The sequence below is a fragment of the Pseudorasbora parva genome, chromosome 3 (genome assembly GCF_024679245.1).
Source record: "Pseudorasbora parva isolate DD20220531a chromosome 3, ASM2467924v1, whole genome shotgun sequence".
NCBI classification, from domain to species: Eukaryota; Metazoa; Chordata; class Actinopteri; order Cypriniformes; family Gobionidae; genus Pseudorasbora; species Pseudorasbora parva.
Window position 1 is genome coordinate 18,364,395 of NC_090174.1, and position 22,622 is coordinate 18,387,016.

General features: G+C 36.5%; 1 protein-coding gene across 6 annotated transcripts in view; it reads left to right on the forward strand.

Annotated features, from left to right (window-relative positions):
• Positions 1-22,622, forward strand: part of aspa (aspartoacylase) — a 103,354-nt gene extending 80,732 nt beyond the window's left edge. For 2 of the 6 annotated variants that reach the window (XM_067437963.1, XM_067437968.1), the window contains 2 exons: positions 1,986-2,061; positions 22,184-22,622. In XM_067437963.1, the coding sequence (XP_067294064.1) occupies positions 1,986-2,061; positions 22,184-22,401 (294 nt within the window). In that variant the 3' untranslated portion in view covers positions 22,402-22,622. The other 4 variants (XR_010904305.1, XM_067437966.1, XM_067437967.1 and 1 more) reach the window with 4 other exon arrangements.

A 22,622-nucleotide genomic window follows, 5' to 3' on the forward strand; every position in this document is an offset into this window, starting at 1 on the left:
CATTCTAGCAACCTTTCGGACTATATCGCACATGGTATACTGTTTTACATGAAAGTTTATGGACTGAACTGGCATTCTCTGAAGCTCTCAGCCTGTGGTCCCTCTGTACCCTCTACTTGGCTAATGGTGAAACTGCACTCCCTGTAGGATGGACAAACACAGAAATAACCCTCCACAACCAAGTGTTTCCCATACCTCTAGCCATCCTTTCCACCAAAGCTCTAGCATACTCTGTATTCTTGGGATTGGATTGTATTTTCATCAGTGGGCTACAGATCAATATTGCAGATGGAACATATTCTTTCAAGTCCACTCCCAATAGGGAATATCCTTTCCAACCTGGACAGGCTAGCATTCCTGCTAGAAGAATCCCACCTCTGAAAAAGAAAGCAAACAATAAGAAGACAGACCATAATCTCTCATTGTTCAGCTCTGTTTCTCCACCTCAAAGTGCAAGGGAATCCAACCACCAGATAGTCTTGATGACACGACTTTAATAAGGAATCTAGTAGACACAGCACACTTACCACCTGAGGGAAAGTACCAACTGCTTAACCTCCTGGAAACCAATCCTCAAGTTTGCACCCTCCAGCTCGGAAGAACAACGGTACTTTAGCATTGTCTTATACTGTCCATCCTGTACCCATTAAACAACGTCCATACAGATCAACCCCAGAGAAACAAAATGTGGTACAAGAACACATTACCGAAATGTTGAAAAATGGTCTCATAGAGCCGTCTCACTCTGCTTGGGCTTCACCCATTGTCCTGGTCCCAAAGAAAGATGGCAGCTTGAGATTCTGTGTGGACTACAGGAGGGTCAATGCTATCACTGAGAGAGATGCCTATCCTCTACCTAATATTACATAGATTTGGGAGTCTCTCAGTGGTGCAGTTATTTTTTCCAGCGTCGACCTCAACAGTGGGTACGGCAGGTGACTATGGCACCCGAGAGCAAGCCCAAGACTGCCTTCATCGCTCCATCTGGTTTATAACAATTCAACGTCATGCCTTTCGGGCTGAAGAATGCTCCAGCAACATTTCAGCGCTTAATGGAGACTGTCCTGGGTGAACTACGTGAAAGAATATGTTTTGTATACATTGACGACCTTATCATTTACTCACCCTCTGTCACACAACACTTCCATGATCTTCAGACTGTCTTCACCCGATTGCACACAGCAGGTTTAACGATCAACCTGAAAAAAAGTCAATTTTGTCTTAAGTAATTGACCTTTCTGGGACATGTGGTTAACACAAAGGGCATATCGGCTGATCCTAGCAAAGTAGAGGCCATCCGCTCTTACCCTGTCCCCAAGAACCTTAAGGAAGTTCAACGATTTCTCGGGCTGGCAGGATGGTACCATCGGTTTGTGCCCAATTTCTCTCGCATAGCTGAGACTATAAACGCCTTGAAGAAAAAGGGACATACTTTCCAGTGGTCACCACAGTGTCAACAATCCTTTGAGAAGGATTTCGGTTTCGTCATTTTTTTTCTTTGCCCAATTTTTAGTTTTTAGAGTTTCTTATGGTGTTCGTGAAATCAGGAATCTGGGACTTTTGAAATAGAAATGAATTTGAATTCAGTTTGGTACTATGTTTGATGTGTTTATCAGTGAGAATTGAGAATTTTTTGAAATACATATCTTCTAAACCACACCATATGTCCTTTCTGGTGTTTATCCTGAGCTTTATCTTTATCTTTAACTTTATCTTTAATTGATTTATGTAACGTGTGGCACTTGAAATATCTGGGTTATTTGCATTACAAAATACTGACAGGATTGCCAGTCTGGCGCCCAAACTAACTGACCTAAATCTAAATTAACTAAATTTAGAATTTATTCTGTGAATTTATTTATCGGTATTCATGCAAGAAAATGTGTCCTATGACTCAGATGTTTTCTGGGCTTGTTTTGACTCACATGCTTCACTTGTTTTGCACAGTAATGGTCTTGTTCCTTTTTCTTTCTCTTACTGTGTAGGACTGTGACTGGGAGCCTTTGAACCGGGGTGACCCTATGTTCCTAACTTTCGATGGGAGAACAATCCTTTATGAAGGTGCCAGCACAGTATACCCCACGTTTATTAATGAGGCTGCCTATTATGAGAAACAGCAGGCGTTTGTGACCACTTGTAGGGAAATATTGACTGCCAATGCAATCAGAAAAGCTTTCAAGTAGTTTCCTTTTTAGAAAATCATTGATGCTTAGTTAACATAATGTGTGTGTCATGCACTGTACCTAATGTAAAAGTACTCAAAACAACATTTATTACTCTTGAATAATTATAATAGTCTTATAAAATGTTACTTGTTACACTATATAACTATTTAATTGAACAGTAAAAAAAAAGGCAAAAGTTAAAATAATTTTGTTAAAGAGGCTGTGACTAGTGTTGTGTATATACACCGATGAGGCATAACATTATGACCTAAAATTGTGTTGGTCCTGCTTTTGCTGCCAAAATAGCCATGACCCGCCAAAGCATTGACTCCATTAGACCCCTAAAGGTGTTCTGTGGTATCTGGCACCAAGATGTAAGCAGCAGATTCTAATGAGCCTTTGATCTAAAGCAAACATCAAAATCAACACAAATGGGTCACTGAGCACAACAATTATGATAATAATAAAATTATGATAAAATTATTATTAAAAAGAATCTCTCCAGAGGCTTCAAATTCTGAGGTCCATGTTAGTGCACTCATTTATCATGTTCAGTCACCTTTACCTGAACCCGATATAAATGAGTAAGGGTGAACTGAAGATGAGAGCGCACCAACATGGGCCTCGTAATTTGAAGTATCTGGAGAGATTCTGCAATAATAATTTTATCATTTTCATAATTTTTGTACTCAGTGACCATTTTTTTGTTGATTTTGATGTTTGCTTGGTCTCTGATCTGCTGCCAGGTGTTCTTGAACCTCATTGGAACCTCATAAGGAAAATCAGAGGTTTTAAGTTGGCAAATGGAGGTTACAAAAGGTGTTGAATAAAAAGGGCAATAAGTGTGGCCAACATTTATTAGAGAAAAACATTTATTTCATGAGATATAAATGTGTATTTACACACACACACACACACACACACACACACACACACACACACACACACACACACACACACACACACACACACACACTTTAAATCTCTATATTATATATACTTTACATCTGGCCACTTACACATTTATAAATGTCAAAGCTAATTTTAGTTATTTACTAAGTTTGAAGATTTATTTTTGTTTTTAAATTGTGTATTTTTCTAACTTTTTTAATGACTTAAAAATATTGTGTTTGTACTGAAATTGTTTGATGAAATCCACAGAATGTAGTGATGAATTTATATTTCTAGATTTTTAAAATACTATATTGGTCTACCTCTAGTATACATGTCTGCACAATTAAAATCCTGACGATGTAGTGTATGTGAAATGCACAAGCTCAGGAACAGTCTTCACTGCCCTCTAGCTTCTGGTCCAACAATACCGTTGACTCAAATACTGACCTGAAACAGCCTTAAAACAGCCACAAAATAACCTCTCAGCACTGTGCTTTAGCATCTGGGGAATTAATCATGCATCGAGAAACTGTATGTTTTGTGCTATTGTGATGCAAAAGTCTGTTGTACTTTAAGTTTTGGAGTTCCTTTCTTCATCCTTATTTCAGTGGTGCAACCCAAGTATTGCCTTAATTGAACTGAGTCTGATAGAAAGAGTTACAGTAACATACAGTAGAAATTGGAGTTTTATATTACTGTATATATCTATATATAGACTGGATTGTTTTATATTTTATAAAATGCTCAGCAGGCACTGGAAGGCTTTGTTTAGAAAAAGTATTATTTTAGAGAAATATATGCTTTTCCCACTGTGATTTTGTTTTGTGATGTATAAGACTTGTTGAAATTGTTGAAAGGCTCATTGCTGTGCATTATATATTGAAATGCAATGTTTTAAAATATAATATCTATCTATGCAAGAAATAATATATTCACTTAATGTGAACAGATTTTCTTAATTTATTCCAAACTGAAGAAGAATCTTGATTATTTTTTAAATACATTTACTAATTATTTCATCACAACATACTGTGTTCTGTGGTGTCATTAAAATCCAGGTGGTATCAATATCGCTTGATAGAGTTCATTGTTGTCAAAATATGGAATATAATGTGTTTTATTGTAAGTAGTCACAATTGTATTTGTATTAAGTCTTGTCCGTTTAAATGAGATGGATTGATATGGAGTAAATCATTTCAATATACAACCAGAGATTTCTATTTTGTCTAACACAGATCTTTCCCAAAAGAATAATACAGAGAAAAAAAGTAAAAGGTTTTTATTAAATCTACATGAATGACATGAATGTAATGAGTCAATGAGTCAAAAGTATTGGCAGTGTATACATTTTGTTGTGTTAGTATGATTAGATGCATTTTAAATACTTGCAAAAATCTTCATTGGCAATTAAAAAAAGAGAACTTAATTATGGGCAAAAGATAAAAAGAAATCACTTTTTTTGGCACTAGCACAAAATGACTAGCTAATTAGCCAGATACTAATAATATCAACTGAACATGGGAGAGTATGAACAAGTTATTGAAAAACTCTAATTACTTAAATTGCTTTAATTACCTGATTAAAACTGAATATTATTTACAAGACCTTTGTCTCAAAATATTGTCAATAATTTTAATCTACAACATTTTTAACTCTTTCCCCACAAGCATTTTTGTTTTATAAAGTTACCTCATCCTGGGTTGACATTTTATTCTGTAACATTAGGCAGTTCTGATTTATTTGCGGTTTAATATTGATTATTGGGTAACACTTTATAATAACTACACACTTTGAAGCATTAGTTAAGCATTAGTAAATAGTTAATTCATCCTTTATGAACAGGGTGTCCGCGGGGTTTTAAAAAGTATTAAAAAGTGATAAATCAAAATTGTCAAATTTAAGGCCATTAAAAGTGTTAAATGTGGTCTCAGAGGTATTATTTTTTTCCAAATTAGGTATTATTTTTTCATTATTTTTTATTTATTATCAGGTGTCCTATTCTGATTGAAATTCTGTCTGCTTTCGCGTTAGTTCGTTTAAATATGGGCTCTAGCATATCTGGGCACATAATCAAAGATCTTTCGTCTCCGTCTCAACGTATGTTTGATGCTGACGTCATATACAGTGGTCGTTCGGCATCAGTTCATTGGTTCATCATCTCAGAACACTCAACGCGCGCTCAACAGAAGTGGCTGGCTTACGTTTTATTTTAGACTTGCTTCAAGGCATATCTTCAGTGACTATCCTCATAAGAGCAATCTTAAATTATTTATATAAAGTCTAAAATGAACAAAAAGAGTTGTGAGAGGATGAGGCGAGATCCATAGACCGTATATAAACAGTGAGAACCGCGTGTCTGTCGGCTCTTAAAGAGACAGCAGCCAATAAAGCTTCCTGTCAGGGATCAGAGAAAATGACTCGCTTTTTAAAGCAAGCTTTTTTTTTTTTTTTTTAAAGCATCAAATAACTAACTAAAACTATTAGTTATACATTTTTATACATTTTTAAATATACATTTTTAAAGCATCAAATAACTAACTAAAACTAAACCTATTTTAAAAACGAACACTTGAAATAAAATCATCGTGATGATAACTGCCTTCAATGACATAAACTAACTTTGGGGAAAAAATATTTGAAGTGTAATTTTATTATTTAGTTTGCCTCGCGTCCATTAGAAAACACAGAGGGGCGACTATACTGGAACCGGTCACCGGGGGGCGATCGAGGCGCGAAAGCTTCAGTAAATGAGAGGGAGACTGCAGGCTTGGTTTATGTTAGCATTGTTTTAAGTTTACTTAAATTAATAACTGTTATATTTTTGAAGCCTAATAATAAATCTAACAATTAGTAGCTGTAATAATATCAGTAATACTGGCCTTCATTCATAAAAAGATGCCATTTAAACAACTATTTAAAATATACTGTCTTTATGTTGTTTCTGCATTAATTTGATTAACTGTGAAATTATTATATTAAAAACATTTTAAAAAAAACATTTCTTTTTTATTGCGATTAATCACAGAAAAAATGTGATTAATCAAGTTAAAGTTTTTAATCGATTGACAGCACTAGTTTTTAGTATTTTGTTAAATTCAACAACTTATCACAGTTATAGAAATGTAATATTTGGCTCAGGTTTTGTTGTTGGAAAAAAAATAATAATAATTGAATTGCTGAATTACCAATTATTCATTGAAATCAAATGTGTAATGCTTCTCCTTAACCAACCTTTGTGAATGTTGAGATCTATTTCAATGCGTCTGAATGATAACTTATGACAGATTTCCTCCTGGTGTCGATTCTAAATCTATTCTTTTTTATATGTTATATATGTCAAAATCGATGTAAATAATAGAAAGGTCGCTGATTAACACTTCAATTCAGTGTCGTGATGGTTTTAAAAATATTCTGAGGGTAGTAAAAAAGATATTAAAAAGTAGTACATTTAACTTAAGGATTGCTGTATATACCCTAAAGCATTAACAGACATTAATAGGCAGTTTATAAATACGGTTATAAATGCTTTGTTCTTGATTTATAAGCATAATGTGTTTAATAATTGTATTTTCCTACTTTATAAATTATCAATTTATCATTACTAAATTAAGTATTACATTATTTACAGAGCAGTTATTTAGTTGTCGTCAGTCTTTCATATGATGATTTAGAAAGTGTAAGTAAAGGGTTAATAAACTATTTAAATGTACATTTATACATCATATTATTTAGACATATAGTAATAGTTACTCGGTGTGTTAATACATGCTTTATTAACATGTAGTTCATGATTAATTCAGGTAGTTATAAAACATTAAGTAGTTGTCAGTTAACTATTTCTGTGAGCTCATCTAAACTGAGGACTATTTATGCCTCGTAAGGCTTTTACAAAGACTCAGTTCTCTTCTGAACAGAAAAGGGAAACGAACACAACTCAGAAGAATATAGCACATCAAAATATTTATTTCAAAATGCAAAAATGGAGAATGTACAACTAGTAACTTAATATCAAATTTAAATTAAACCACTTCAATGTCATGGGAAATATTATTCCTGTACCACCAGAAACCATAACTGCAGTCAAATAAAACTAAGCCTCTGCAATCTGATATAAAAATAAATTTATATAAAGTGTAACTATTGCTGAATAAAAATTCTAATTTGAATTGAAAAAAGCTCATTTGAAACGTTGCCGCGGCTCATTTAAGAAAATGACAGCTCCGAAGAGACACCACTTTAGTTCGAGGTAGTGCTAACAATAATTAAAAAAAAGATGATGATGATCAACACCTTATGTGTTACCACTGAAATGTAGATATAATATATTTTCAAATGTAAGCACATCTTTCGGGTGTCGAGTTTTCAGGTGATACATCATAGATGATGTGCTACTACCGTCACATGCCTGTCCTGTCTTGTGTGCACATGTGGGTTTTGTTGAGCATGTGCTCGTGTCATTGTCAGATCCCTCCCCCTTGTTATCTGATTAGTGTTATTGACCCCTGTGTTCCCTGATTCCCCTCTTGATTTCTTCCCTTTATAGCTCCGTGTGTTTTTGTCAGTCTGTGGTTGGATCCTTGTATGTCTACGTCTCCCGTTTCCCTGCTGGTATATTTTTTGAGTTTATTTGTGTGCTTTGATTTTGTGTTTTGCCCCATTGTGGGTTTTGTTTTGTGTTTATGATTCTTTTTGTTACAATAAATACACTCCTTTGCACTTGAGTCCTCGAACCTTTTTTCTCGTGTGTGTTACGTGACAACTACTGTATTTAAGCACTGTTTCACACAAGTTGCAACTTACATCTGTGTCGTTCTTTTTGGTGAACTGGTCCCACACACTACTTTCCTTTGCACGCTTCATACTGTCATCTGCATTGGCTCTAGCCTCGAGTGTTTTAGCCTGTCTAGTTTTTGAAAACCTTGTGAGCGCGCAAATCCAAACGCTGTGACCTCGCGGCAAATGTTTTTATTGGTTTATTAAGTACAAACAGGCGAGTTATGAAAAATTGAGTGTGAGGGATTTGTTCACACAAACAGATTTTGTAATGAGATGGCTAACTGCGTTTAGTCCACTGTCTATAATAGCCTAATTTAGAGATCACTTTTTTTTTCTTTTTTTTTTACTGACAACCGACAACTTTGGTCAACCATCGGTCAAACGGTCATCGGTTAACATCCCTAGTAGGAATACATGTTAATAAAGCATTTATTAACACATTGAGTAACTATTACTATACGTCTAAATAATATGATGTATAAATGTACATTTAAATAGTTTTTAACCCTTTACTTACACTTTCTAAATGATCATATGAACCACTGACTGCTAAATAACGGGTTTGTAAATAATGTAATACTTAATTTAGAAATGATAAATTGATCATTTATAAAGTATGAAAATACAATTATTAAACACATTATATATATATATATATATATATATATATATATATATATATATATATATATATATATATATATATATATATATATATAAAATATAATAAAGCATTTAATCTGTATTTATAAACTGCCAATTAATGTCTATTAATGCTCTATAAATGATGAATTAACTATTTATGAATGCTTTATTAATGCTTTATAGTGTGAGTTATTATAAAGTGTTACCAGAAAATAATATTTAGACAAAAAGTATAGGAATTAATTGTACTAGGTGTGGGGACCTAGATCCTATCATTTTCCTAGTCGTCCAAGGTAGAGCAAGAGAAACCACTTACCCCTCCATTGTAGTGAAATTTTCCGCTACACATATTTTAATTGAAAATAAGCCTATGTCATAATAGCAAAACTGTAAATGTTAATTTAATTTCCAACCTATAGGTTTTAATGGAAGCAAAGATGTCTGAAATGTGCATCTAATTCATGGTAATGTTGAATAATAACCCCTAGATGACCGCCTAGTTCACCTATGTCTAGACCATTTTTGACAACAGCCTGGTATTAAGTGGGGCAGCAATGAAGCCAATTCTTTTCAAGAAATACATCAAGGACAAACTGATATTATATAGTAAGTATAAGGATTGAACAACAGAAGACTAGTGTAAAGTTATTTTCTCTGATGAAGTACTCTTCTAAAATGTTTGGGACATCTGGAAAATCAATTGTCTTGAGAGGAAAAGGTGAATACTACCATAAATCCTGTGTTGTGCAAAAAGTGAAGCATCTTGAGAACCTTCATGTATGGGGTTGCTTTTTATCCAAGGGAGTGGGCCCTATCACAGTTCTGCCCATAAACACAGTTGTAAAAAAAGAGAATGGTCTCAAAGTGTCCTGTAAAAGCAACTTCTCCCAACGGCTCAGTTTAGTGATAATCCATGCATTTTTCCAGAATGATGGAGCACCATGTAACAGGCAAGAGTGATGGAGATCATTACATTGAAATGTAGGATCAATGGCCATGCAACTCCCCAGATCTTAATCACATAGAGTTTCTGGTCAATCCTCAAAAGGCGAGTGGACAAGCAGAAGTCTAAAAATTGTGAGAATACAAGGCAAGAATGGATTGGCATCAATCAGGTCTTGGACCAGAAGATGATATCCAGCATGCCAGAGTGATTTGCAGAGGTTATGAAGAAGGGTCAACACTGTAGATATTGAGATATTTATTGTGGATTTTTTATTTATTTTTTCCAAATACTAAAGCAGCAAAATTTGCAAAACAAAATGTATGTCTCTGCCAACGAGACATGGCTGTACATGTTCTGGTTGTGTTAGAGTGATCACTAGAGGGCAGCAGGGTATTATCAAACCTGAAAAACTAACTACATTATTTTGTTTATTTTTTTACTTTTGCCCTCATACTAACCTATACGATCTGTGGGATGGGCAAATATACGCTGTAAAAACAAAAAAAAATAATGTATCCAATTGAACATTTTCTAGTAACTGATCACATTTAAATGTTTCAGTTGGCCAGATTGAATTTCTGGGAATTGATGCAACTTAATTCACAGAAATTCAATTTGGCCAACTGAAAAATTTAGATGTGATCAGTCACTAGAAAATTTTCAATTGGTGCCTGAATTTTTCTTACAGTGTACGTACTAACATAAAATGGCCATCTAAATATTTGTTAAATTAAGAAACCGATTCTAACTCACACAGATAATGCGGTGCATCATGCATGTCACTGTGCCCCTTCTTTTTCACAGATAACTTTCATCAGTTTGCTAGAAAGTGTAGAGTGATTTTAATGTTTAAATCACAATGGTAACTGAACCAAGTTATGTATCATGCACTTACAAGTCACTGCTGATCAGAAAAAGTTTAATATGCTTTTAGTAGGCTAAAGATGCCCTTGCAATTCTGGGATGGAGTCCAAAACTGAACTAGAATAAAGAAACAAAGCCTTATAAAGGTTTCTCTCTTCACCAAATGTAATCTATTGTGCTGACCTACCATCACATAATGGTAAGAGCTATTAAAACAAGCTTGAATTTACAGGAATAATATCTATATTTGTCTGCTATTCAAGCAGGAGTTAAATGCATTAATGCATATCAAATAAAAGATGACCTAATCGAGTCTTCAGTTTCTGACACTGTTCGTTGTGATGCAATTTTTTAATAGCTGTAGCTTGACGACTTTGGTGTAACTACAATTTGATTAGTTGTTAGGATTGCTAACAATTATAACAGATCAAGTTAGATGTTTACACCCTACAGATGGTTCACACTGAATGAACCTTTTGCAGCTGAAGATGTGATGAGATGGGCCCTCAGCTTTTCAGAGTTATGAATGAATTAGCTTCACTGAATGCTTGTGATTTATGTAACAGACCATTTTTCCTCTTTCCTCCACCAACTGCGTCATAATTACCATCTCACAGTTTTTTCACCCCACACAAAAAACAAGTAATTTTACTTTTCCCTAAATATTATTAGTTTTATATAATGCAGTTTTTCTTTTTCATTCTTTCTTTTTTATTTCATGTTTTCCCTTAAAAACATGAAATAACAATGTTTGCAAACAAACATTGTTCAACCAAAAATATTGACTTTATTTACTCATCTCATGTCATTTTAAACGTGCATGACATTCTTTCTTCTGCAATCTATAGCATTTTCATTTTTGGGCTTGACTATCCAATTAAATTCCTTTTGGTTGTTAACCTGTTAAAATTAATAATTATATAGTGTAATAATAATAATTATTGTCAGGACTCCTGGGTGATCAGTGTGTGTGTATATGTATTTCTTACCTGTTGGTGGTGGTTCTCTTCGGGTTCTCTAACTCCTCCCACTCATTTCGGTAATGGTTTACCTGTCGCGTCTCATCAGCTGTTCTCTTTGAATAGCACTGTTCTGTCTCTCATTGCGCGCTCATTACCTTGGTTGGTTTCTGTCATTCTGTCCAGTCCAGTCGGAAGCTCTTTACTCTGTCTCTCTTCAGTCTTCCTCAGATCCTGTCGCAGGCCTCTAGATGCTTGTTAACGCCAGTATTCGCATGCCTGTGGATGTACTTGAACTTGCCCTCGAGTGAACTCTGTCCTGTTTTCCCGAGGTGACTGGTGCGCTTTGTTTTTAGACGAGATCCAGTCTTTTCCAGGTTCTGGTGAGCTTCTCTTCCTGTCGGGCTTTGTCCTGCCTTCTGTTTTGTGCATGAATGGTATCGTCAGTCATCTGTCGTGTGAGGATTTCTCTCCGGTCACCGACCAGAGAGGATTACAGCTTCTCTTCTCTTCTGTGGACTGTGACTTTAGTACTCTATCTAACTCTATCGCTATATCTTCTAAATAAATTATATAAAATACATTTTTACAAGGCATGAAGTTGATAGTCATAATAATAATAATAATAATAATAATAATAATAATAATAATAATAATAATAATAATAATCAGAAAGTTTGTTAATAGGCCAGAGGAAAACTGACACCATGACTGAGCCTGGTTTCTCCCAAGGCTTATTTTTCTAATGGAGTTTTGGTTTCATGGAGCATGTCATACTGAAGGAGGGAGCGCTGCTGACTTAAAGTGAAGAAAGCAGTTTCAAACCTAATTGGTGCAAGTTAAATCTTAATTAATCTTAATCTAAATTACGGCAGAATTTAGTTCAGTTGAAGCGCTTTACTGGCATTGAGAGAATAACATTTTGCAAGACTAACACAATACAAACATTTTGATTCAATTAGTTGCAAAGAAGTTACACTGAAATATTACAATTGTGTTTAATCTACAAATGTATACTGTGTTCATGTAAAATATTCAAAGCAGTCCAGTTAACATGATTAGATTAGATGCATAATGTGTGCTATGATTAAATCACGTTCATTCAACAATTATTATTATTATTTTTTTTTTTTATTTTTTTTTTTTTTTTTTTGAGTGTGCCACTGTCGCCTTTGGCTTGGCTTGCTCAGTTGGTGACACTAAAATTTTGATCAAAGTTTTTCAACTAAATATTCAAATAAAGTTGATTATTTACTAGGTCTTAATTAATTGTATAAACTATAATACTGATCTGCCAACATATGGTGTATGATCATGATCTGTCGCTATATGATAAATTAAAATAAGCTGATAACATCACTGATTTCTCCAGTATGACTGTACAGCCGAATCAAATTTTGTTACAATAATGTCCTGTTTAACACTGTGGAGCTGCTTTGAAACAATCCTCATTGTAAAAGCGCTATATAAATAAAGTTGACTTGACTTGATAGTCAAGGATGCAATATCTCATTAATTATTCAAATGGATTCTTGCATAGTATAGCTGAAATTGCATTTGAATGTCTGAGGCTTAATGCATGAGCACAATTATTGTACACAAATTCATTGTGTGCAAATGTTGCAGATGTTAAATTGTTATATTTTTAAAAAGGAAAAAAAAAAGCATCTCATGCTCCTCAAACACAATCTAAAGTGGATTGATCCATGCAGTAGAGCCCCGTGCCTCTACTCATCTCCAATGTGACGTGAGGCTATCAGTAAACACATCTCTCATCTTCAGTTTCTTTTAGAACTGCTGGAACCCGGCCATTACGGTTCTACAGTGACACTGTGATACCCCATATCAAATTTGCCCTGCACCACATCTCTGCTAATGGTATTGACATCGGGGTGAGAAGCAAAATCTGAATGAAGAATAGGCTCTCAACAGAAAATGCACCATGAATTAGACTCTGGGACATAAATGTCTGACCTCAATCTGCAAACTATTTTGCAGGAAGCGCATGCAGAGCAGAATTATAATAATATACATTAATTATCAAGATACAATTAATCTAGTCACAGGAGGTTACACGCCAGTGTACCTTTTGTGCTGGTCCAACTTCGGATAAATAGAGAGGGTTGTGTCAGGAAGGGCATCCAACGTCATTTTTTTGCCAAATTCATTATGCGAATCATGAATATGACTTCCATACCGGATCGGGTCCCGGGTTAACAACAACCGCCATCGGTTCCGTTGACCTACACACTGTTAAAAATTACCAGAAAATGAAGTCCATTAGAAGCACTCACTTCCTGATGGCTAAGCAAACTGCACAGGCTCAGACTAAGCATGATGACGTAGATCTGTTAATCTTCTAGGAGTTGTGGAAAATGAAATCTGAATCACGTTGTTTAAATGTTTTGTCCCGTTGCTTTTCGCTCACTATAGGCTTCTCCCCATTCTTCTCCATTGACTTTATCAGACTTTATGTCTCCACGTTCCCATCTCATAGACAGTAAAAGATTGCCTGCGATACGATAATTTATCTACTGTGCGACAGAGTCGCATTGGTTATGACACAATCGTTAGCCTATTTTTACAAAAACAACTTCTACGGGGCGATAGTGTAAGATAAAAGGTAATGGAGCCTTTTATACATTGTCATGTTTATTTCTATATAAACAATGGACAAATGGAGTCTTTAAACGCCTCAGATAAAGTTATTCACTTTCAAAGTGAGGCAAAAATGAATCGCATGACACAGTTCACATTTTGTCACCAAGTACCAGAATTGATGAACGTTCTCTCACATCATCTGCTAATAGTTAACGTTAGTAATGTTAGTAATGACGAAAGTTTCGCTAACGTTCTAATTTTTCATGTCACTATCACCGTTTAGACAAATCTGGTGTTTGTAAAGTTTATAAAACCAATGATGGGACAAACATTACTATTTATGCGTGCACATTTCTGTAATTAGTCAAAGTTATCATAGATTTACAGGGTTAACTGTTAGCTCTTTAACTTTAATAACTTGATTCAAAGGTCCATGAAAAACATTTTTCCAGCGGATATCCTAGTTACAACATGACTGAGATCTGTTGAGTAATGTTGTGTTTGACAACAGCAGGGGTGTATTGTGAAAGTAATGAACAAGTTGACAATAATTTAGTGTGAATTTACAGTGTATACTGTGGAAGTCATGCTAAAGTTGCCCAATAATGTAATAGTGCAGATGAAGCTTCCATTTACTGTGAATTTACAATCATTGTACAATTAACCCCCTCCCCCAACAAACAACGCTGAGGTAAAGTCAACGTTAGCCCAATGGCATATTTATTAACAAATAAATATTTTTCAATGTACAGCAGATGCCAAGAACTTCCTGTCGTAAAGGGGTCAGGTGCTCCTCTCAGTCTCAAACATTATGAGTCCACACGCAACAGAATTGTGTAAAAATCTTGTAGTGCAAAGTTGTCTTGAAAAATTACAAAAAGATCAAGACTACTCAAAACTGAGCCTGACAACTACTGCCGAAAAAATAAAATAAAACTAAAACTATGATGCCCACTCTAAGTCAGTTTCCTCAAAAGGGTGCTCACATGAGGGTTCATTGTTGTCCGCTTCTTGGTCTTTGAGCCTCTTTCAGGATTGATGCCCAGGAAGCACCTGTTAATAAGCAAAGATAGTTTCATTTTTAAATATACTTACAGTATGTATTGCAGACAGTAGGCTATTTATCAAGGTGTGCTTTTTGCTGTGCTTTTTCCCCACATCAAACCCTAATAGATTTATAATCCAAACTTGTTAGATCTTACTGCACCTGAAAGTAGTCCCTTGCATTCTACGGGGACTATTTTCACATGCTGCGTGATATCACTGCGGCCATAGTAAGTTAGCAATGTTCCTTGATTATTATGCCAGAATGGGAGAATAGTTCCATGTAAAATCAGCCCAGAAAATAGGCACTTTTCAATTTCCATTAGTTTTCTTGCACGGTCTAACTTGAGAAGAGGGTGTAAACAACTTTTAAATAGGACAAATTCTGGAAATCGTAGTTTGGAAGCTTTAGATACTGCTTTGGATGCGACTAGCTTAGTGAACACTCATTGTTTGGTTCCGGCTGAGCCCGCGCAGCAGGGCCGGGTGACAATGAGAAAGCATAGTCGCGGATCAAAAAAAAACCTCTTCCGTTCTGATTAGAACATCAAACAGGTTCTCCCCACTCAGTGACGCACCCACTGAGGATCCTGTTGAAAGTGCCCTTGTTATTGGCGATTCTATTACACGGAACGTGAAAAAAGAGACACCAGCCACCATAGTCACATGTTTACCGGGAGCCAGAGTGCCTGACATCAAAAAAGCTAATAGTAAATTCTCTAAGATTATTATTCACATTGGCACTAATGATGTTCTACTTCGCCAGTCGGAAATCACCAAAATTAACATTAAAGAGGTGTGTAAACTCGCAAGTACGATGTCAAAGGCAATATTTTTCTCTGGTCCCCTCCCTGCTAAAAGGAGTGATGAAAAAATTAGCAGATTATCATCACTCAATGGCTGGTTGTCTAAGTGGTGTCTGCAAAATAACATAGAGTTCATAGACAATTGGAAAAGTTTTTGGGGCAGACCTAACCTGTTGAAGATAGACAGTATTCATCCCTCCTGGGCTGGTGCTGCTCTTCTCTCTAGTAATTTGGCACATAGTCTTAGAGCTAAACCTTGACTCACTGGGGCCCAGGTCAGGAAGCAGACAAACTGGCTAAACCAACCGTCTGCTAGATGTCTCATGTCACCAAAGTCAGCTAAATCCCAGCACATGTAGGGCCCTATCTTGCACTCAGCGCAATTGACTTTGTACACCAACGCATGTGTCATTCCTATTTTGCACCCGCGCAAAGCGCGCTTTTCCCTCCACAGAAGCATGTCGCTAAACTAGTGAATGAACTTGCACTCCCTGGGCGGTTCAGCGCAAAAAAGGAGGCGTATTCCGGCGCAAACAATCCCTGGTGCTATTTTGCTGTTCCATTAAACAATTGTGCCACTGACCAGAAAAAAACCTAGTCTAAAGTCAGTGGCGCGTTGCGCATTCTTCATTATGCTATTTTAAGGGCGCATGCTTGACCATAATGTATAGCATGCACAACGCGCATACACTTTGCTCATGTAATCTACACAGATGCAACAGTTATTTTTGCAAATCATAAATTGTTACACTAAAAAAAATATTAACACGAGATGACGGAAATCATTTTGGTGTGCCACGAAGATGTGAAAAAATAGGCATAAATCTAGCTTACAAATTATTCAGGCTAATTGTAGTAATTAAGGATCAGATCTGTTTGCCCAATAGTGGCAAGACATATATGTATATAAGCAGTAGCGTACCGTGGGGTTTCAGTCAGGGCCTTCACTAACGATCAACACGCCCCACGCCATAACAACACACACACACACACACACACACGCACACACACACACACACACACACACACACGATCAACAAGCCCCACGCCGTCGCCATAACAACACACACACACACACACACACACCCACACGCACACGTTTGTTTTTGTGACATATGGGGACATTCCAAAGGCGTAATGGTTTTTATACTGTACAAACCATATTTTCTATCCCCCTACACTGCCCCTAAACCTACCCATCACAGGAAACATTCTGCATTTTTACTTTCTAAAAAAACCCCTCATCCTGTATGATTTATAAGCATTTTGAAAAGTGACATGGCCAATGTCCTCATATTTCAACCTCTCCTGTGTGTCATAATACACACACACACACACACACGCAAAATACAATAATGCACTGTACGCAATACTACTACGAACTTTGCTTTCATAGTGTTCGTTGGGAAGGGGGCAAGCAAAAAGTACACGCGAGACAAAAAGGCAATTTGACTATTTATTGATGATACTGCACTCACGTGTCACCGTTTAGGCAAATGGTGAAAAGAATCAAAATCAGCTGGCACAAATACTCTTAAACAAACAAAAATACGGACCAACAGAACATCCAAAGAAACAGAAAAAACACTGCCTGTTAGCTAACATTACCGGCTTGACATCAGGATTAATCATTCGCACGCAGCCTGTCATCCGCGGCAGCCATAGTTTATTTCACACAGAATTCTCACAACCCGCGAAAAGTTCAGACGGCTGATGACATCAGCAGGGGGTAGCACACCGACACATCGCTGGGCCTCTGGGCCGTTCTATCACTACACATCAAATTTTGATTGGCTAATGACCCACGTCAGTCAAAGCTATGGTCCAATGGAAAATAGCAGCTTCAATGGAAGGCAAGCTATTCTACTAGTGCTGGTCCTCGGGGCTGTGATGCGTTTAGATGATGACATATGGAAAATACACCAAAAATAAATACATTCTTTCTGGAAATATAATCGTAACTAATATAATATAATATTATATATATATATATATATCATAGACCGTAAAAAAATATATATAATGATTTTGACAGGGCCAGCAGAGAAGGCCCTGCTGGCCCTGACAGCCCACCACTGTATATAAGGACATCTGACAAATTGGTTTGTCTGTCAAGAACCAGGAAAAAAAATTGACTGAAAAACTGAAAAAAACTGTTTAACCGACGCCTGTTTAACCGACACTATTTTGGGTGGGTTTCTCCCATCCCCATACAACACAACTTCTCTGTCTTTCACTGCTCTTACAATAACATCAGTCTCCTCGACTGTGAACCGCTCCTGGTGTGCGCCTGGTAAATACACCATAATAATAGCAATCCATAATGGAACTTGCGCACCTGCTTTTAAAGGGAATGTTGGATGACGCTCTGATTGGTTTATTCACGTTACGCCCAAACCACGCCTATGAATAATGAAGCTACTTCAGACCAACCCATTTTAGATTTGCGCCGGGCGCAAGAGCCATTTATCCCGCCGGGAAAATAGCAACAGCGCCGAGACCCGCCCACAAAGCTACTTGCGCTTCGGGCTTTGACACTTGCGTTTCAGATCGTTAAAATAGGGCCCAGAGACTCTTTCACCTAGATATTATCACATAGAGACTGTGTCTGTTCCCCGAATTAGTAAATACAAAAAAACATCAAAACTCTTCAACAGTAAAAATTTAATTGATGTCCAACAAATAAACAACAGATATAATACGGATGAACAATTGATAAAGCTTGGGTTGCTGAATATTCGATCCCTTTCTCCAAAAACGCTTATTGTTAATGATATGATTATAGATCATAACTTAGATGTGCTGTGTTTGACAGAAACCTGGCTAAAACCTGACGATTACATTATTTTAAATGAGTGCACCCCCCGAGATTATTGTTATAAACATGAGCCACGTCTGAAAGGTAAAGGGGGAGGTGTTGCTGTAATTTATAATAATATTTTCAGTATTACTCAGAAGTCTAGTTTAAAAATATAATTCCTTTGAAGTTTGGTGCTTTATGTAACATTGTGTAGTGTAATTGATAAATCCCGTTTGACATTTGTGTTGGCTACTGTATACAGGCCACCAGGGCACAATACAGACTTTATCAAAGAATTTGTTGGTTTTCTATCAGAGTTAGTAGTGGTTAGTAGTAGTGGTAGATAAAGTACTAATTGTTGGTGATTTTAATATCCATGTAGACACTGAAAAAGACGCATTGGGATTGGCATTTAGAGACATTCTAAACTATATTGGAGTTTGGAGACAACACATATCGGGACCCACTCATCGCCTTAATCATACTTTAGATCTAATAATGTCACATGGAATAAATGTTGATACTGTTAAAATTCTGCAGCAGAGCGATGACATCTCAGATCATTGCCTAATATCATGTATACTTAATTTACCTAAGGCTGCAAAGCCATCCTCTCGCTTCAAATATGGCAGAACAATTACCGCTGCGATTAAAGATTGCTTTGTACATAATCTTCCTCATCAGTTCCATCTCCTCAGCATTACAGATAGCCAAGAGGAACTTGATGCTGCAACAGAAACTATTGACTCTCTCTTTACTAGCACTTTAGACATAGTTGCTCCCAGGCACTTAAAATAATCCAATGCCGTGGTACAACGAGCACACTCGGGCCCTTAAAACAGCAGCCAGAAAAATGGAGCGCAGCTGGAAGAAAACAAAACTGGAGGTTTTTCACAATTTGTGGAAATAGAGCATGATTGCATATAGAAAGGCCATAAAAACTGCTAGATCTTCTTATTTCTCAACTCTTTTAGAAGAAACAAACAGAACCCTAGGTATTTATTCGATACAGTGGCTAAATTAACAAAAAATAAAGCTTCAACTTCTGACGTTTTTAAACAACACAGCAGTAATGACTTTATGAACTTCTTTACTAGTAAGATTGATAATATTAGGAATAAAATTATAACCATGCAGCCGTCTACTACAGTATCACTTCAGACAGAGCATTGTAGTTTCACTGAGGAAAAATTACACTCATTCACTGCTATAGGAGGAGAAGAATTGGCTCAACTTGTTAAATCATCAAAATCAACGACATGTATGCTTGACCCTATACCGACTAGGCTACTAAAAGAGATGCTTCCAGAGGTCATAGATCCTCTGCTTATTATTATTAATTCATCCTTGACATTAGGATATGTACTGAAAACTTTTAAGTTGGTATAATTAAACCACTTATTAAAACAAATGCAACTTGATCCTAAAGAATTAGTCAATTACAGGCCAATCTCGAATCTACCGTTTTATCAAAAATACTAGAAAGGGCAGTGTCTTCACAATTATGTTCTTAACAAATTATTTCTTTTTAGACAGAAATGGTATATGTGAAGATTTCCAGTGAGGATTTAAACCGTATCATAGTACATAGACTGCTCTAATTAGAGTTACAAATGATTTACTCTTATCATCTGATCGTGGTTGTATCTCTCTATTACTCGATAGATGTTACTCGATCTTAGCGCTGCATTTGATACTATCGATCACAATATACTCGATCTTAGCGCTGCATTCGATACTATCGATCACAATATTCTTCTGAATAGAATCAAAAATTATGTTGGCATTAGTGGAACTGCATTGGCATGGTTTAAATCGTACTTATCTGACCGTTATCAGTTTGTAGCAGTAAATGAAGAGATGTCACACCGATCACAAGTTTAGTATGGGGTACCGCAAGGCTCAGTGTTAGAACCGTTGCTTTTCACCCTGTATATGCTACCACTGGGAGATATCATTAGGAAGCATGGTGTTAGTTTTCATTGTTATGCTGACGATACTCAGCTCTATATTTCCTCACGCCCTGACGAAACCTACCAATTCACAAGATTAATGGAATGCATAGCTGATATAAAAAATTGGATGAATAGTAATTTCCTGCAACTTAATTCAGATTAAACAGATTTTTTAATTATTGGACAGAAAAGCTCCACAAGTAGTAACCTAGAATACTGTCTAACGCTTGATGACTGCTCTGTCAAGCCCTCGTCGTCAGTGAGGAACCTGGGTGTGCTCTTTGAAACCAATCTTTCATTTGAAACCCACGTTTCTAGCATCTGTAAAACCACATTCTACCATCTTAAAAATATATCTAAATTACGGCACATGCTTTCAATGCAAAACGCTGAACAGTTAGTACATGCGTTCATTAGCTCAAGGTTAGATTATTGTAATGCTCTACTGGGTGGTTGCCCTGCTCGCTTAATAAACAACTCCAGCTAGTCCAAAATGCAGCAGCTCGAGTTCTAACTAGAACCAGGAAGTATGATCATATTAGTTCAGTTCTGTCAACACTGCACTGGCTCCCTATTAAACATTGCATACATTTTAAAATCTTGCTTATTACTTACAAAGCACTAAATAGTTTAGCTCTCCAGTACTTAAGTGAGTTCTTAACACATTATACTCCATCATGTCTATTGCGGTCTCAAAACTCTGGCCAGTTGATAATACCTAGAATATCTAAATCAACTGCAGGCGGTTGATCCTTTTCCTATTTAGCACCTAAACTCTTGAACAGCCTTCCTAGCATTGTTGGAAAGCAGACACACTCTGTCGGTTTAAATCTAGACTAAAAACACATCTCTTTACTATGTCATACACATGGAACATTTTTAACTTTCATTATTTAAATCAACTGACTGATTGTTAGGCTGCATAAACTAGGTCAGCCCGGAACCAGGAACATTTCCCATAACACCTGATGTACTTGTTATACAGCATAAAATGAGTGAAATCTACGCTAATGTTAGTTTCTCTGTTTATCCCGAGGTTTATCCGGGATCCGGCCCGTGTCCGGATTGGATGGTGGACCTGCGCCTGGACTAACGCATCCTGTAATTCCGATCTTTCATGTATTTATACTCCTGTGTAATCAACGCACCATCCTAAATAAACCTGTCTCTTCCGTGATACCCTAAAATTTTGAATATTCCGATCTAATATGATTTCTGACCTGTAAGGTTGCCAGAATAATAATCATACATGGTGTGTTAATAGGCCAGAGGAGAACTGGCACCCCGACTGAGTCTGGATTCTCCCAAGGTTTATTTTTCACCATCATGCCCTGATGGAGTTTTGGTTCCTTGCCACTGTCACCTTTGGCTTGGCTTGCTCAGTTGGGGACACTAAAATTATGATCAAAATTATTCAACTAATTATACAAATAAAATTTATGAATTAGGTTTTAATTAATTCTATAAACTATAATACTGATCTGCCAACATTGTCGCTATATAATTGTCACGGTTGGTAAATCTGCTGTCTCATTCTAGTCTTGTGTGTGTGTGTGTGTGTGTGTGTGTGTGTGTGTGTGTGTATGTGGTGCAGGTGTATGTTGTGTGGGTGTGTCTCGTTATGTTGTTTGTTCTGAGGGGCGTGGTCACTGGTTAGCCTGATCAGCGGCAGCTGTTCATGATCATCACAGCCTACTTAATGCCTTCTCTCCCTCTCCATGTTGTCAGATCGTTGTTTGAGTTCCCCGTGTCGCGTGCCTGTTCCATGTTCCTCGTGTTCCCTGTGTACCGGACTCTGGACTCTTCACTCATCGATCTCACCAACTCACCACGGACTTACCCTCACTATTGCACGCAGTCATCAGGATCCCATCTCAGTCCCTGTGTCAAGCTCTACCGCTTCATCACAGAAGTATCTGTGCAACGATCTTCCATTACCATTCTGAGTATCTGTTCAATAAACATTATCTTTTGCATTGCAATTGCTTCCGTCCTGTTTATCATTACAATAATAAATTAAAATAAGCTGATAACATCACTGTTTTCTCCAGAACGACTGCACAGCCAAATCTATTTTTGTTGCAATATTATCCTGTTTGACACTGTGAAGCTGCTTTGACACATTCGTGATTGTAAAAGCGCTATATAAATAAAGTTGATTAATTGA